The sequence below is a fragment of the Corvus brachyrhynchos genome, unplaced genomic scaffold (assembly GCF_000691975.1).
Source record: "Corvus brachyrhynchos isolate BGI_N302 unplaced genomic scaffold, ASM69197v1 scaffold4, whole genome shotgun sequence".
Classification (NCBI taxonomy): Eukaryota; Metazoa; Chordata; class Aves; order Passeriformes; family Corvidae; genus Corvus; species Corvus brachyrhynchos.
The window spans coordinates 376,276-391,596 of NW_008237878.1; the positions used below are offsets into that span (position 1 = coordinate 376,276).

A 15,321-nucleotide genomic window follows, 5' to 3' on the forward strand; every position below is an offset into this window, starting at 1 on the left:
TGCCAACCACCTGGTTTCCTTGGAGACTTGTTGGAGTGCTTAGCTATTGTGTGCTCTGAGTCCATGCTAGGGCAGTCTCAACACTTGATCTCAACTGTTTCAGACTGAGACTGGAGAGGAGAAGTTCTCTGCAGAAGATGTCTTTAAAAAACCTTTACCTCCTTCTGTGAAAAAGGAAGAGAGTGCAGCCCCGGTAAGTATCTCCAAAGGATGGCATTTTGCCCTGTTTGAGCCTGGATACAGGACTAGGGAGGCTCAGCACAGCCTGGCTGCAATCGTGAGTGCCAGAGGTGCCAGAGATGTTTCTCATGCCAGAGGAGGGAGTGCTGGGGATGGAAGGCAGTTTGTTTTTTAAATCTGACCTTGTTTGTGGGCTTCTAGCATGGGGAAATTCGATACCTGCGTTTTAGCAGGATCTCACTCAACCAGTCCTAAGGCAGAAAACTCTTCCAGTCTGAGGAAAGCCAAATCTCACTGATCTCCATTTCTAGAGGAGGTGAGTGACAGCAGCTTGCTGCCGAACAGCCATGGCCTCTGGTGGCTTCTTGTGCTCAGGTGTGTGGCAGGTTGGAAAAGCCTGGCACCAAAGCATGGCCTGTCTAGAGAGCAGAAGGGCTTCCACCCTCTGATGTGAAGGGAAAGAATCCAGCCAGCTCCTCTCTGTTCCCTGCCTGTGCTGCTGGGAAGCAACTCTCTGCCTCTTGGACTGGAACAGAGACAGGAGTCACAGGGAGATAGGTTGGGGAAGCAAAGCTGTGCTGGCCAGGCAGGCTTAATGCTACAAATTGTCACACTTTTCTCCACTTCCCTCAGCCCAAGGTGGTGAACCCTCTGATAGGACTTCTGGGAGAGTATGGAGGAGACAGCGACAATGAAGAGGAGGAGGAAGAGGAGGAGCAGTCCCAGGCTCAGTGGCTGCCGCCTCCCCCGCACCCACCGGCGCCGCGCGAGGAGCAGCCGCGGAAGGCCAAGGCCAGCGACGACAAACTGACTGACTGGAACAAGCTGGCCTGCCTTCTGTGCAGGAGGCAGTTCCCCAACAAGGAAGTGCTCATCAAGCACCAGCAGCTTTCCAACCTGCACAAGGTATGGGGAAGCTGGGGGCTGCCGTTGGCTCAACAGCTTTGTGAGCTGCAGGGAAAACGCAGTGGTTGGGTGGGAAGAGCTGTGCTGAGTTTGACACAGTAGCAGGCAAAGTTGCCTCAAAGCTCTGTTCAAAGCATTGTGTGAACTGCTTGTTCCTGCCATGGGAGTGCTGTAACATCAAGGTGTGACTTTGTAAGCTGTAGTGAGATAGCTAAGGCTTGGGCAGAGTGGGGTGCTGGCACACAGGAGCATGAGAGTGGTAAGAACTTGGCACGTGCTCTCCCATGTTCTGCGCTGCCTTTGAGCTCTTGCTTTTAGGAGAGCCAAGCTGCACGTGGGTTAAAATAGGACTGGTTGCCTTCCTTACTGCAGGGAGGAAGGGCTCCAGGCCTCTGTGGGGGAGCAGGTAGTCTGGGCTGCAGGAGAGGCTGCTGTGCCTGGTATAGTGCAGCCACACAAGAGCATGCTGCTTTACCTGTGCTCCTTGTGGGTGGAGCAGATGACCCTGACAGCTTGTGTTCTCTGCTTGACACTGCCTTCTGTCTTCCTCCTTCCAGCAAAACCTAGAGATTCATATGAAGATTAAACGATCTGAGCAGGAACTGGCATATTTGGAGAAGAGAGAGCGTGAGGTGCGTCTGTGGTGGTGGGCAGGCAGCTGCTTGTGCTTCTGCACTGGGCGGGTGGTGGTCCCGGGCAGACCTCTACTTATGCACCAGGTATCACCAGGCATCCACTTAGGCACCAGGCATCAGATGCCTCCCAAAAGTGAACTGTGGGCTCACTCTGCACCAGGACCTGTAAGTAGTTCTGTGACTTCTAAGAGCAGATCTCATTCCTCACAGAAGGGTCTGAGTGTGGTTCTGTTGTCCTGCAAGCCAGCACTGGGCTCTGGGCTAAGTGGGACACAAATTTCCATCTAAAACTGCTGGGGTGTATGGGCTGCTGCTGCCTGGGCAGGGACAGGAGAACTGTCCATTGTTCGGAAGGTCACAGAGCTGCTCCTGGTGCTGTAGCTGGAAAGCTGCAACAACAGGTCTGGGTCAGCCCAACAGATGACATCTGAACAGAGCAAGTGGACTGTGGGATGTGAGTGTTCAGTATTTGTGAGTCCCCAGGACAGCCTTCCAGCTAGCTGAGGATCAGATGAGACCTGCATGCAGAGCAGTCTCCTGCAGTGTTGAATCCTTCATAGCTCCTGTACTTACTTTGTTCTTTCTGTTGTGAAGGGGAGGCATAAAGACAAAGGAAATGACCGGAGAGAGAAATTCCAGCAGATGGATTCACCAGAGAGGAAACGGCTCAGATATGACCGGGACTCAGAGAGGTAATGGCTGTTCTGGGTTAGGTCTCTTTGGGGATGCTGATGCTGGGATGGGATGTGTGCTGCTGGCAGACCAAGGCTGGGAATTGGCCAGGGGGGTAGATCTGCAAAGTAACAACCAGACAGACTGAGACAGAGTTCCTCAAAGTGTGAGCCTGTTGTACTGCAGGACATCTTGTAGAGGTCAGGAGAGGGCCGGGGTGGAAACAAGGGTCTGGGAAGAGCAGAGCAAAGCTGCCTGGTGCTGGAGGGGTGAGATGGGGGTCTGAGTGTGCCTGGCCAGACACAGAGAATGGAATGCAGCCTGTTCCTATCCACCTCGTCCTTAAGGCACTTGCTGCCCTCCTGTCCTGGCATCTAGCCATTGAAAGAAAGAGCAAAGCTGTGTTTCATCTGTTCCCTGACTCAGAGGAACGCTGGGAGCTGTTTCCATCTCGTTCAGAGTAGGTGGAGGAAGAAAGTGCGTGCTGTGTGGAGTTCTCGACAGGCCTGCCTGCTGTGAGCTCGCGTGTTCAGTGGGCTGAGGAACGGCCAGGCGTGTGTTGAAGATAGAACTGGTTATGTGCCTGTTTTCTTCTGGCACAGCACCTCAGAAGGAGACCTTTCCTCTGTGTCTTGCAGTTTAAACATCCACATCTTCTCTTCCCTCTGTTTTCCTGGAATAGCTGTAGATAAACTGTTTGTGTGCAGTGTCACCAGCAGCCAGAAAGTAGAAATTGTCTGAAGGAAGAGTCTGTTATGCTGAGATGTTTTCAAAACTGGGGCTTTTGGTTAGGTTAATGGTCTTGGATGAGTAATGAGGTGGGAGAAAGTGTGTCCCAATCAACACTGCATCTGTTGAGCTCCATGACCACAGCACTGGGAGAAAGGAAAGATCTAACAGAGCAGCCGGGATTAAACTTTGCTTTCTTGCTATTGCTAAGATTCTAATTAAGAAATACAAGCACAGAAGGCTCCTGGCTTGCTTATACTGTAAATATTTGGGAGTCTGAGCTCATTTCCTGTGCCCTGGTGTATTTCCCCCTGAGGTGGGACAAGAAATTTTGCAGTCAAAGGTGTGTGAGCCCTGCACACAGAATCTGACGTGGTGGTTTCCTTAGGCGGTGTGCTTCTGGCAAGAAACTTGGATATCCCTCATGAGAGGCTGAAATGTCAGTGAAGGTTCTATTAGCAGAACTAAAAATCCCTGGCATGTGTTTGAAGCATTGCAAGACTGGACAATTGATTCTGGCTCTTTTGCAGCGACTATGACCCAAGGCTTGACAGTAACAACAAAGGGAACCGAATGGTGCAGTCTCCGGGGTGGAAGAAAGGCTTTGGCCACAACCAGCAGGGCACAGCATCACCAGTGGAGGTGAGTCTTCCTGCCTTTCAAAGCACACCACTGTCCTGCAGCCCATAATGTTTCCCAGGAGAGCTGGAGGGAGTTCAGGTCAGGCTGCAAATCTCAGCACCCGCTTGATGGAATAATATGTGTGCACTGATGAACTTTGCAGGCTGGGAGGGGCTGCAAGTATGTTGGCTATAGAACAAGGTTAGAATTTATACGGATCTGGAGGTGTTGAAAATAGAGTAACAGTGAGCAGGAAGGGTGTGAGCATCTTGTTAGTACCTGCTCAAAGTCAGGCTGGGGTTTGAGCAGGTTTCCAGCTAGGTTCTCTGCAGCCATGTGAGCTGGGGAAAAAGGTGAACTTCCCCTGGAGAAGTGTGAGCGTAGCCAAAGCCGCAGGGCCCAAGATGCTCTTTATCTGCTCTGCTTAGCACTTGTGAGGCTCTGGCTGCCATTGCAGACTCTGGACATCAGAAGATAATACCAAGATACAGTACCTGACAAGGAGCAGAGGCCCATCGGCAAGGGATGTTGGGGTAGGCAGGGTCAGGTAGATCCTGCCTTCTGTGACAGGCTGGTCTCTCAGTGGACCTTAATTTACTGCAGAGGGTTTGTCAGAGAAGCAGCCTGGGCCAGGGGCTGCTCTGCCTTGCCCAGGGCCACGTGAGCAGGGCCATGCTCTGGTGGCAGGTTCGGGGCTGGCCAGGTGCTGTGGTGTCCATGCTCTGCTGAGGGACAGGCAGCTTGGAGCAGGGCTCACAGGGTGACATTCAGCCTGCAGTCAAGTAGATCATTAAAGCAAATATTTGAGGCTTCGTGACGCATGTTTGCTTGAGCCCACATACACGAGGCAAGAGTCCCTCTTCAGTGCAGACAGCAGGAACAGCCCCCAGCTGCTGCTCAGTCCTTGTGGTGAGGTCCCTCTGCCCATAAAACAGGCTTTGTCCGAGGGCCAGCTCCAGCACCACACCCTGGGAGGTCTGAGCTCCCGTGAGGGCTCCCCCTCTGCAGGGGGAGCTGATGGCAAAGCACAGCCCTCATACAGTTCATAGGCCAGAAGAGATGTGCTTGCCTTTCACTTCCAAGTCATGCTGGGCAAAGCCATGTGACCATGTCAACCCCACACAGCTCTGATCTCTTGGCCCAACTGGTGAGATCTCTGGTATTCAGGTGGATTGGACTGAAGAGCCAGAGAAACTTCTAGCCTCAGGCCTGCCCTCCTGGGCTGGCTCCAGGCAGGTATTGCTGAATAATGCAGGTGCTGACTGAGAAAACCAGTCCTTGTAAACTGCTTGAAATTCCGAGCGAGGTACCAGTGCCCATGGGAGCTCTGTTGAGAGAACAGCTGAGCTTGTGCCAATGCAGACTAACAGCAAACAGCTCCCCTGGAGCCCAGCTCTCGTCAGAGCTTTCCCTTGCTCCGTTTCCATCCTGGCTCGCCCGCGGCTGCTGGTGCTGCCTCTTGGCTGCCCACTCCTCCACAGCTGATCCCTGGGGTTTGATTCCCACCGGGCATTTGCTGGCTGCTTTTGTTGCCCTCAAAGGGTCTGTAGTTTTTCCCAACCAGCTTTTGGAAGAACACAGAGCACTTGCTCTTCCTCTGCTCGTGGATCCACGTGGGAGCAGTCAGCAGTCCTGAAGCAGCCCAGGGAAGCTTTTTATTTATGGGAGGAGAAATCACTAATGTGAGCTGTGTCTGTTTGCAGGCAGAAAACAGGAGGAAGGGCCCTGGGCTGGGGGCCCCAGGGAAGCCCCCCAAGAGGCAGTCCAACGAGACCTACCGCGACGCCGTCCGGAGGGTCATGTTTGCCCGCTATAAGGAGCTTGAGTGAACAGTGGAGGAACCCCAGATCTGTTTCTCTCCATCTCTTTCTCTCCGTGTCATGTTCTTTTGAAGGTTTGGTCTTTTTTGTTTTGTTCTGTTTTTTGAATTGTTACAGGTTTTGCTGCTAGAATTTTTTTAATAAAACTGAAAATTTGACAGTGCTTGTCTTGTGGCTAAATTGGTGTGTTTTGAAAGCACGTAATGCTTTGAAAGATTTCCATTGTGTTTTGCTCTTTGCTGATGAGGTCCCTGGGACTTGCAGCTGTGTCAGTGGGACTGGAACAGGTTTGGTAGCTTGGAGACCCTGCCAGCAGTGCCACTGTCCTGCAGTGGTGTTCCCTGTCATCTCAGGGACAGATCCTCCTGGTGCCATGTACTCCTGGGTCAAGATGGGAGCTGGGAGCCAGGCATGCCCCCAAGGCCTGGGAGGCATTCAGAAGCAGGAGTGATCTGTGTGGGATTCATCCTGGCAGCTGATGAGGTCAATGGGGTTCAATTAATAGCAAGAGCTTAATGGCTAAAGGTGACCTTATTAGCACTGCGTGTTGTCTGGGCATTCCAGCCAGGGCAGAACATTCCACGTGGGGCAGGCTGGATCTGGCGGCAGTGTTGTGTGGGGACATAACCATGCTGGCCCAGGGTGTCAGGGGAACAGAGGAAAAGCCAAGTAGGTGCTGCTGGCCTGTTCTGGGGAGGTGTGGAGGCAGCTCCTGGTCAGGAATGTGTAGCAGGGGCAGTTTGACCAGAGCACAGGGAAGTTTGTGTGTGTGAGCACAGCAGGGCCCACGGGTGACAAGGCTGAGTGTGGCCTGCAGGGATAAGGATGATGCCAATGGCAGTGGCCAGTGGGAGCAGATCTCATGCCCAGTGAGGAGCTGGTACCTACCACCACCTTCCTGTTCACCTGGCAGAGAGCAGGGCCTGACACTGCTTTCAGATACCCCAAAGAAGGGAAAGCAGGAGATGTGGAAGCTGAAGACAGCAGAATTAGGAGGTGAAGAGCCACCTGCAAGAGCTGACAACTTCCAAAGGCAGCAGAACACCTGTCCACGCTGCATTTCCTTGTCTTCTGGCACAGGCAGTGCCAGAGGAGAGTGGAGGTACTCACAGCACTGTGGCCCCTGCTGCTGGGGGTGGTGGAGGTGGGCATGGTGCTGGTGAGTACATGGGGCTGAGTGCCTTCAGTCTTCCTGGGAGCCCCAGGCATGTAAGGGATGGATGGGGAAGGTGATGGGCTGCTGGGGATGAACTCCCACACACAGAGCAGTGGGGGTAGCACCAGGGCTGGCAGAACAAGCTGGTGCTGTCAAGTCTGGAAATTATCCATGCACAAAGGGGGAAGAAGTATGACTGTGATGGGGCATCCTTTTCAGGGAGGGAAGAGGGGAATCTGGGTGCAGATTTGTAGCTGCTGCCCAGGCTGTCCTGCACCTGGGTGTGCCAAAAATGAGCACCCACAGAGCATCATTCCCAAGACAACCAGAGGGAGCCTTTACAGCTGCCAAACGTAGGAACCCATTAGCTGATTTTATTAATTTGCTAAGTGGGTATGTGCATCTTAGTGAAAGCCTGTTAACGACTGGTAATACGTGATTAATTGGAAGATAATAAACCAGATAAATGTAAGAGCAGCTTCCCTTGGACAGATGGACCACATTAAATAATGTATGTTCCTTGGCTTAGTCGTGTGCTTGCTTGCCTCTAGCCGGTGATGTGCGTGTGTGAAAGGAGAGGCAACACAACACTTTCCTTGCAGGCCCATTGCCAGGGCTTAAGTCAGGAACAGAAGAGGAGCAGGAACAGACTGCTGTGGAAACAGGGGAAAAAATTAATTAAAAGTATCTACTTGCAGGATGTATCCACCTCCAATCAAGAGAAGTCCTTTTTCTGTCTGTGGTGGTAGATCTACCTCCCATTAGTTGTATTAATCATAGAAATACTTGGTGTGTTTGCTTCTACAATTTTGAGGATCGTAGTAAATGATTATGGGAAATCAGGAATACTGTTTGTGTTGTAAGAGGTCAGAGCAACACAGTGTTACTCCCAGGAGTGTGGGATTTCGGGGAACACCTGAACTGTAAGGGAGTATCCCAGTGCCAGCCCATGGAAAATAAAGGTATCCCCTGGATAGATACTGACTTAATTCCTTGAAATTCCACTTCCCCAAGGTAACCCAGTGTGAGCTCCTTGTATTCCCTTGAAGATGTGTGTGTATAGACTATACATACAAATCTCCATAGGCGTGGCATCTACCCACTCTGTGCATCTACAGGGGGATATCCAGGATTAGGGAACATGGAGCCCTCCTCTGGGGCTGGGTTGAGGTGACTGGAGCGAGGTTATTAACAGACTGGAACAGATAAGTAGAGTGAGAAGCTAAAAGCATTACAAAGAAGCACCAAGCTAGAAAACATCATATTCTCTTGGGAAAACAGCAGCGTAGTTGGTGATGCAGAAACCCCAGCTATTTGTCCTTGGTACAGTGGTTTTGATGTCTTTAATATTTTTTGAAGGATGGTGACCCAAAGCCATAGCTGAATTGCAGCTACCTTTATATCTTACAAGTATTTTGCTTTTATTTCAGAGATTACTCACCACTGTGCTACTGCTGTGGCTGTGTTCAGCACATTGCCTTGTGTGCCATCCTGTGGTGACGGGTATGGCTCAAGTTGCAATTTATTTTTATTTTTGGGAAGTCCTAATCAGAGAATCAGAACAACTCCCAGGGTGAATCCTGTGCTGGAGAAGTTGCTTGGTGTGCAGATGTTACACACAGGAGGAGGACTGGGGTGACCCATAAGCAGCACTAAGGTTGGGATGAATGGAACGGTGTGTACAAAAAGCCTGGGGAGAAAAAGCAGAACAAGGGCGTTAAAGGGATTATTTTATTTAAAAGGAGCAGGCAACAGGAGCCTTGGACTGAGTGGAACCAAAGAGGAGGTTAAATCCACCATTTAGAAGGTTGGAGGCACTGCTGCTTGGACCCCTGTCCAAGGGAGTGTCAATCTCTGAGCTCTATCAGTCACACAGGTTGGTATGCAGGAGGCTGCTTCAGACATCTGAGAGGTTCTGGAGCAAGAGCTGCTTTTTCCCCCCCTTTCCCAATGTAAAGCAAGTAGATAGCCTTAGATTTCCAATATTTACTCATATGAATATTGATATAGCAGTGACTCAGGCCGTTTTAAGTGAAATATATTTATGTAAAGAGCGGGAGCTGTGCTTTGTAAATAGAAAAAATGGTAAGTTGGGCTGAGAGAAGTGTTTGTAAAAGGGAAGAAGAGAGAGAACCCAGGGAATGTACTTCCCTCTGCAGCAGTGACCTGCCTCAGGGAGAGAAGGGCTGCTGGAAGGAGGATGAGGCTGGGGGTCGCCCCTCAGATGCCAGATGAATATGATGAACAATTTTGCTCATTTCATGTTTTTAGACTTGAGAAACAGGAGTTCAGTGTTCAGAGGAGGTTGTTGCTCAAATCACGCTCCCGATTTAATGTAGGTTCTCCATTTCCTTATTTATCCATATCCATACAAAGACCATTCTGTTCTTTGTTCCTGTACTGGGGACATTACGCTTTCAAATGTTACCAAGTATAATCTTTGTGAAGCTGCACTTTAATGGACTTCCTTTTGGTAGCACAAAGGTTCAAAGGAAGATAAATGACACCATAGTCAGTGACACAGTGCCCGGAACAGCCAGGATAAGCACAGGCACAAGCCCTTGTCCAAGCTCCATGTGGATTTTTCTTGCCAGCACATTTTGAAGGGGTTGTGGTCTGGTCAAGCTGCTGCTGGTGGGTGTGTGGGTCTGTGTATGTGCTGCTCTGGCCTTTTGCAGCCTGGGGGAGGCCAGTCCTGTTAAAGTGCACCTCCTTCCCCGCGGAGCACTTGGGAGTGCTGCAAGGAAGCTGGGAATGCAAGCATTGCCCCCAGGGACAGAGTCCCCCATCCCACACAATGGAAGGATGGGCTGGTCCAGAAAAGGCAGAGGGCTGGGTAACAGCTTGGAGCTCACCCCTGGAGCTGCCCCAGCCATCACCCCACAGGCACTGCTGCTGCTGCAGACACCCGGTGAGCATCTCCTGCCCCCGGACATCCCTCTGCCCACCTACAGCAGGATTTCACACTGCCCCATGCTGGGCTCCATCCCCAGGGAAGGAGAGGATCAGCCTGAGGAGCTGGAGCACCTGTGTTGGGGTGGTTTGAACTCCCATTAAGGAGCGGCAGCAGGAGCAGGGTCACCCCAGCTTGTCACAGCAAGCTGGCAGCAAAGCTGCCTGTAACTCCTGTCCAAGGTCCATCCATGAGATGGGGCTGCCCACCTCAGCTTGAGGTCTGGCCAGGAGAGCAGGCTGGGCCTTCAGCACAGCTTGAGGGTGCTCACAGCACCGGCTTAGCCTTAAAAGGAGTCCCCAGTCCAGCGGGCAACAGATGGGTGGATGGGGGCTCACCTGAGGCCACTTAGTGTCCCCAGGGCCTTAGTAGGGTCTTAGGTAGCTCCCTTGGGTCCTTTTCTGGGGCATAGCCGAGGGGCTGGGAACCTCTCTTGCATGGACAGCAAAGTTCCCCCAAAGTCCTGTTGGGCCGTGCCTGATGCATTAATTTGGCTCTGGGGTGCACTTCTGAAATCAATCTCACGACTTCCCCCACTTTTGGATTGTGTCCTGGAGCAGCTCAGGAGAGGTCTGGCTTGGGCCAGTATTAACCAGATTCCTTTCAGATGAAACCAAACCCAATATGCTCCAGGAATGCACCTCATGCTCCCCAGCCACTGATGGGCGTTCAGGCTGCAGGATCAGCCCAGAGCCTGTCTGGAGCTAAAAAGCACCTTGTAAATCACAGAATCCTTTAGATTGGAAAAGACCTCTAAGATCACCGAGTCCAGCTGTTAACACTGCCAAGCCCACCACTAAACCATGTCCCCAAGTTCCACTTCTACATGATTTTTAAATCCCTTCAGGGATGGTGACGCCACTTCTGAGCAGCCTGTTCCAATGCCTGACAATCCTTTCAGTGAAGAAATTCTTCCTAATATCCCATCTAAACCTTCTCTGGCAAAACTTGAGGCCATTTCCTCTTGCTCTGTCCTTGTGTCCTGATTAAACCACAAAACACTTGTTTTGGGGGGGAAGAGCCTGAACCGCCCCCCCACCCGGCTCCACCCTCCTGTCAGGGAGTTGTAGAGAGCAATAAGGACTCCTTTTCTCCAGGCTGACCCCCCTCAGTTCCCCCAGCCCCTTCTCATCAGACTGTGCTCCCAACTCCATTGCCCTTCTCTGGACATTCTCCAGCACCTCAATGTCCTTCTTGTAATGAGGGGCCCAAAAGTGAACACAAGATTCGAGGGCAAATGTATAGTTAGTACATCAGGTCCTTGGATACCTGTGTCTGCCCCTGCTGCACCGACTTGTGCATTGGAGCCCAAATCCTCCCAGATTCCCCTTTCCATCACGTTTCACTCTGGAGTTGCCCGTGGACCAGAGCTTTCCTTCCTAACCCTGATGCCGTGAGCCTGTCCCATCCACGCCGCTGCTCTTTGCCTTCCCAATCCGCAGCAGGAGCGCTGCATCCCGTGCGTTCCTACCGCCCTCCATGAGGTGGGCCTCGAGCCGCAGGGATGGAACTTCCCGGGAGAAGTCGAGTATTTCCCTGTGACTCCATGGAAGCCCGGCAGCTCCGGCCACACCGATCCCGCACCGCTAGATGGCAATTGCGGTGTGTGCATGGAGGGGACGGACCTGACGGAGGATTCCCGCAGCCGGGGCTGGGTATGAATGAGGGGCTGCCCACGGCTGTCCTCCCCACCTCCGGCTCCTCCTGCCGCCTCCAGCCTCCAGGTGCTCTGGGTTCACTGGGAGAAGAGGCTGGAGCCGCTGGACTGGCGGCAGGGTGGGCATCGCCGCTGGGATCGCTCTGGCCGGTGAGTAATGAGCAACGGGGTTAATTGTTCATGAGCTTGGGCAGCGCAGGCTGCTCCGGGCTGCCTTGGTTCTCTCCCCCTGAGAGCTGGCGGGAGTAGCATTCCCAGTGGGAGCAGCTCAGCCCGGGAAGCTGAGCCGGGGTTAATCAGTCGTGAGCTCGTCTGCTTTCACTGTCAGCTTCGTTCTGTTTTACAGCTTCGTGCAAAGTAGCTCCTGAGTGACTGGTCTTATCCCAGCCCCTGCAGAGAGAGCAGAGCTCACTCTGTTTGCCCTAGCATGCCATGAAAAGCTCTACTAATCTTTATAGAATGCTTTGGGTTGGAAGGCACCCTAAAGAACAACCCCCTGCCACCATCTTTTACGTTTGTGTTGTATCCATTAATGCTGTAACTTGGGTCCCAGAAGGTTTTGTCCTGTTTTTACTGTGGTAGAGCTGTTTCCAGAGCTGGCTTTTCTAGGGTTTCTCGGCTTCAATGCTCTGCCTTGCTGCTGAGGTTTAACAGCCCAAAACCCTACACTGGGCTAATTGTCACTAGCCCATGCTGGAGGCTTTGCCAGTGCTCAGAGATAACTTTGTCAGATTTCTCCCTCCTCACCAGATAAAAATCAATCATTTGTCTCCTAAACAATTGTGACATCCTTGATCTAAGGAGAAAAAAACCAGCCTCTCTGATCAGTGTCCTCTGCTTGGGCTTTATGAAATCTGTTGGGACAGGGAAATTGTGTTTCTTCAACCTCCCTCTGCAACGCCTCAGCTCTCGGAAACTCGGGTCAAATGATACAGCAGGCAGAAAAGAAACAGAGCCTGAGAAATGCTGGGTGCTCTCCAAAGGAGTCCCTTAACTAATGATCCTTCTGCTTGGAAGCATTACAGATCTTGGGTATGGATGGCTGGGAGTTGGGAGCCTTGCACCCCTGAGTGTCCTGAGAGGGATGGGGGGGTGTGTTTCAGTGTGAGGGGCTGATACTCAGGGTGAGGGAGGAAGGAGAAGGCTGAATGGCTGTTTATGTCCAGAAACAAGTAACAAAACATTTGAAGAACTTAAATTAAGACAGAGATGGTTATTTCTTTCTTTCTGTCCTTGAAATAAGACCACCCTTGGCATGAATCACGGCTCCTGAGTGTGTGGCAGCCCTAGAAGGCAGCCGGGCCATGGGATGCACTGCCTACAGGAAAGCAGCTCTGGTGAGCCTGCCTTTAGTTAAAGTTTATTGCCCTTAAAGAATCACTGCATTGATCCAGCTGCTGAGTACTCTCAGGAAAATTCTGCTAAACTGGAAACCAGCATTTTTATCTGCAGCTGTGTGCCCGAGGGAAGGGGGGAAAGTGCTGCAGGAGATCTGGTCCCAGCACCGCGGCCGCCCCGCACACATGCCGGCCACGCGCCCCATGCACGAGCCATGGGGAGCTTTCTCTTTGCCAAGTGGAGCGTGTCCCAGCTTTCTGCTGGCCACTCCTCGCTCAGCCTTCAAAGGGAGGGGGTCAGGCAGCCCTGATGGGTCACTGGCTTGACACGATGGGCTGCTGGAACAGATAGATTTCTCCTGCCGAGTTAACGGGATTGAAAACGACAGAGACACAAACACCCCGGTGATTAATGAGCCGGGGATGGGGAAGTCAATCTGAAAGCCAGGGCAGAGATATCAGCCCTATAAGAAATATGGGAAGAATTCATCCCTAATCTAATCTTGCTGAATTCCACAAGCGTGTAAGACAGGGATCATTTGGTGCAGTTCCTTAGGTTGAGAATTAAACAGGAAACCCCCAAGGATGTGAGATGTTCTTCCAAATACCATCGTGCCTGTGCATGGAGGCTGGAGACCAGCTGCCATGGTCTGAGCCATCTCATCTGGCTGGACAAGAGCTGATGCCCAGGCAGTGGTGCTGCCAGCAGCAGCATCCAGCAGCACCCAGCTCCAGGACAGGGAGCTGGAGCCAAGTCTGGGGTCCTTGGCACCTCTTGCTGCTGCCAATGATGTTCTTTGCCAAACCAAGCTTGAGCCGACAGGGCTGGCAGAGGTTCCAGATGGGGGTTCTGCTGCCTCACTCTCTGCCATGCTCCTGTGACACCCTCTCAGGGGCTGTTTACAGCAAGCATGGAGATTTATTGTAAATTTTGGCTCCCAGACTCTTGGAGATGCCTCCTCCTCCAAGTTTGGTCTATCCCCACTCTGGCTGGGATTACAGCGAGAGGTGGCTCAGAGAGCACAGGGCAGTTAGATCCTTACAGGCACTCGCTCACATGGTTACAAACCTGCAGAGACACAGAGATCAGTCAGCTGAGTCACCTCCTGGCCCGAGCAGGGCAGGCAGGAAAGGCTTTTGGATGGGGAACAGGGGGTCACACCCAGCCTCACCTGCCCATTTTGAGGAACCCCCCATTTGGAGGAGGTCAGATCAGGGGATCCTGCTCCCCTCTGCTTGGAGCAGGGAGCAAAGAGGGGAGTGGGAGCAGGGAGAGAGGATGAAAACAGCCTTACCTGCCCTGGACAGGGTCTCCATCTTTGATCCTCTCTGGTCCTTGCAAGGCAGCTGACACCTCCCTGCTCCTGCCCTGCTCCCAGGAGCTGGCTGTACCTTCTCCAGTGCTTTTTGCCTGCGGAAACTGAAGCACAGGATGGTGAAATGACCCGTGTAAGTGACAGAGCTGGACTCACAGCGCGGGGGACCTAATCATTTTGCCTCCCTAAAGATTAGATTATCCCAAATCACAGCCATAAACCCCCGGCATCTCCTTGCAGGTAGATGCCATGAATGACAGTGGTTCTGTGATACCCAGAAGGGAGCACTCTATACTCCTGGCAGAGATAAGCCTTCATTATTCCCAAGGTGGTCACTGTAGGATATTTGGGCTCTGCCACCTCCATGCTCAGCGATTCCATGTACCCCCTGATCTCCCCCTGGCTCTACCGTACCTGCAGGCATGCCATGCGTGTGCCCCAGACCAGCACAACCCCTCTCCACCATCAGCATGACACAGCATGGAGCACAATTTTTGCCAGCATCAGCCCCAGTTGACTTGGGAGTCTGCCCAGGATCTGGTTTCCCTGGAATGACACCGTTCACAAGCACTCAGCCATGTGGGGTTATTGTTCTGCTCTCATGTGCTGGCGAGCTGCCATTTATTGTGTGCAGGAACTCCTCTTCTGCTCCCACCATTGCGTCCAGGTTTATTTCCCCCTTTTCTAGGAGACCACTGATGTCAGCTAACTTGGCCTGAGATCTCTGTAGTGTGAAAAGGAAAACAAGGGCTTTCGGTTTCAATCTGTCCCTTGTCCTCTGAGAGGAGAAGTGGCCTTCCCACGGCGTGTGCTCCCACGCAGGCGGGCGGTGACACGGTGACAGCTCTGCCACCATGTGCCAGAGCCACATGCACGGAGCCAGGCTCAGTGCTGAGCTGCTCTGTGCTCTAGGAGGATGAGCTGCTCTTTGGGGGAAGATGAGACATAATCCCTGCCCTGCTATGCTTCCCATTTGGCCATGAACAGGTCACTTAATCCACCTGTGCCTCAGCTCCATGCTGGAGTAATGACAGCCACGGTGGCCTTCCACGGTGGAACCTTGTGCAGACGGGTACATGGGGGGCCAAGAGGGCTTCACATGAGGTAGGGCTTGGGCAGAAGGGCATGGGGCGTGGTGCTGTCTGCTTCTGACCCTCTGGAGATCCTGGCACAGGAGCCGTGCTGGGAGGGCGTACCCCCGCTTGTGTCCACGCTCTGGGCTGGCTTCTCCCTGCGATGGCCGGGCGGGGAGATGACTGAAAGCAGGGGGGCTGTGTGCTTTGGAGCATCCTGCTGCGGCTGCCCTGCTTCCCCCACACCATTGCTGTGACAGCTGCCC

At 52.6% G+C, this 15,321-nt stretch overlaps 2 protein-coding genes across 4 annotated transcripts in view; both read left to right on the forward strand.

Moving 5' to 3' along the window:
* Positions 1-5,720, forward strand: part of RBM6 (RNA binding motif protein 6) — a 58,003-nt gene extending 52,283 nt beyond the window's left edge. For both annotated transcript variants that reach the window (XM_008632145.2, XM_017732337.1), the window contains 6 exons: positions 104-193; positions 814-1,086; positions 1,644-1,718; positions 2,316-2,413; positions 3,653-3,764; positions 5,447-5,720. In XM_008632145.2, the coding sequence (XP_008630367.1) occupies positions 104-193; positions 814-1,086; positions 1,644-1,718; positions 2,316-2,413; positions 3,653-3,764; positions 5,447-5,572 (774 nt within the window). In that variant the 3' untranslated portion in view covers positions 5,573-5,720. The remainder of the gene's footprint in view (positions 1-103; positions 194-813; positions 1,087-1,643; positions 1,719-2,315; positions 2,414-3,652; positions 3,765-5,446) is intronic.
* Positions 5,721-11,240: 5,520 nt separating this feature from the next.
* The window catches only part of LOC103614358 (semaphorin-3D), a 23,638-nt gene continuing 19,557 nt past the window's right edge, over positions 11,241-15,321 (forward strand). Inside the window, exon 1 of one of the 2 annotated variants that reach the window (XM_017732338.1) lies at positions 11,241-11,479. The gene's annotated coding sequence lies outside the window, so the exon portion shown is untranslated. The remainder of the gene's footprint in view (positions 11,480-15,321) is intronic. The other variant, XM_008632287.2, reaches the window with a different exon arrangement.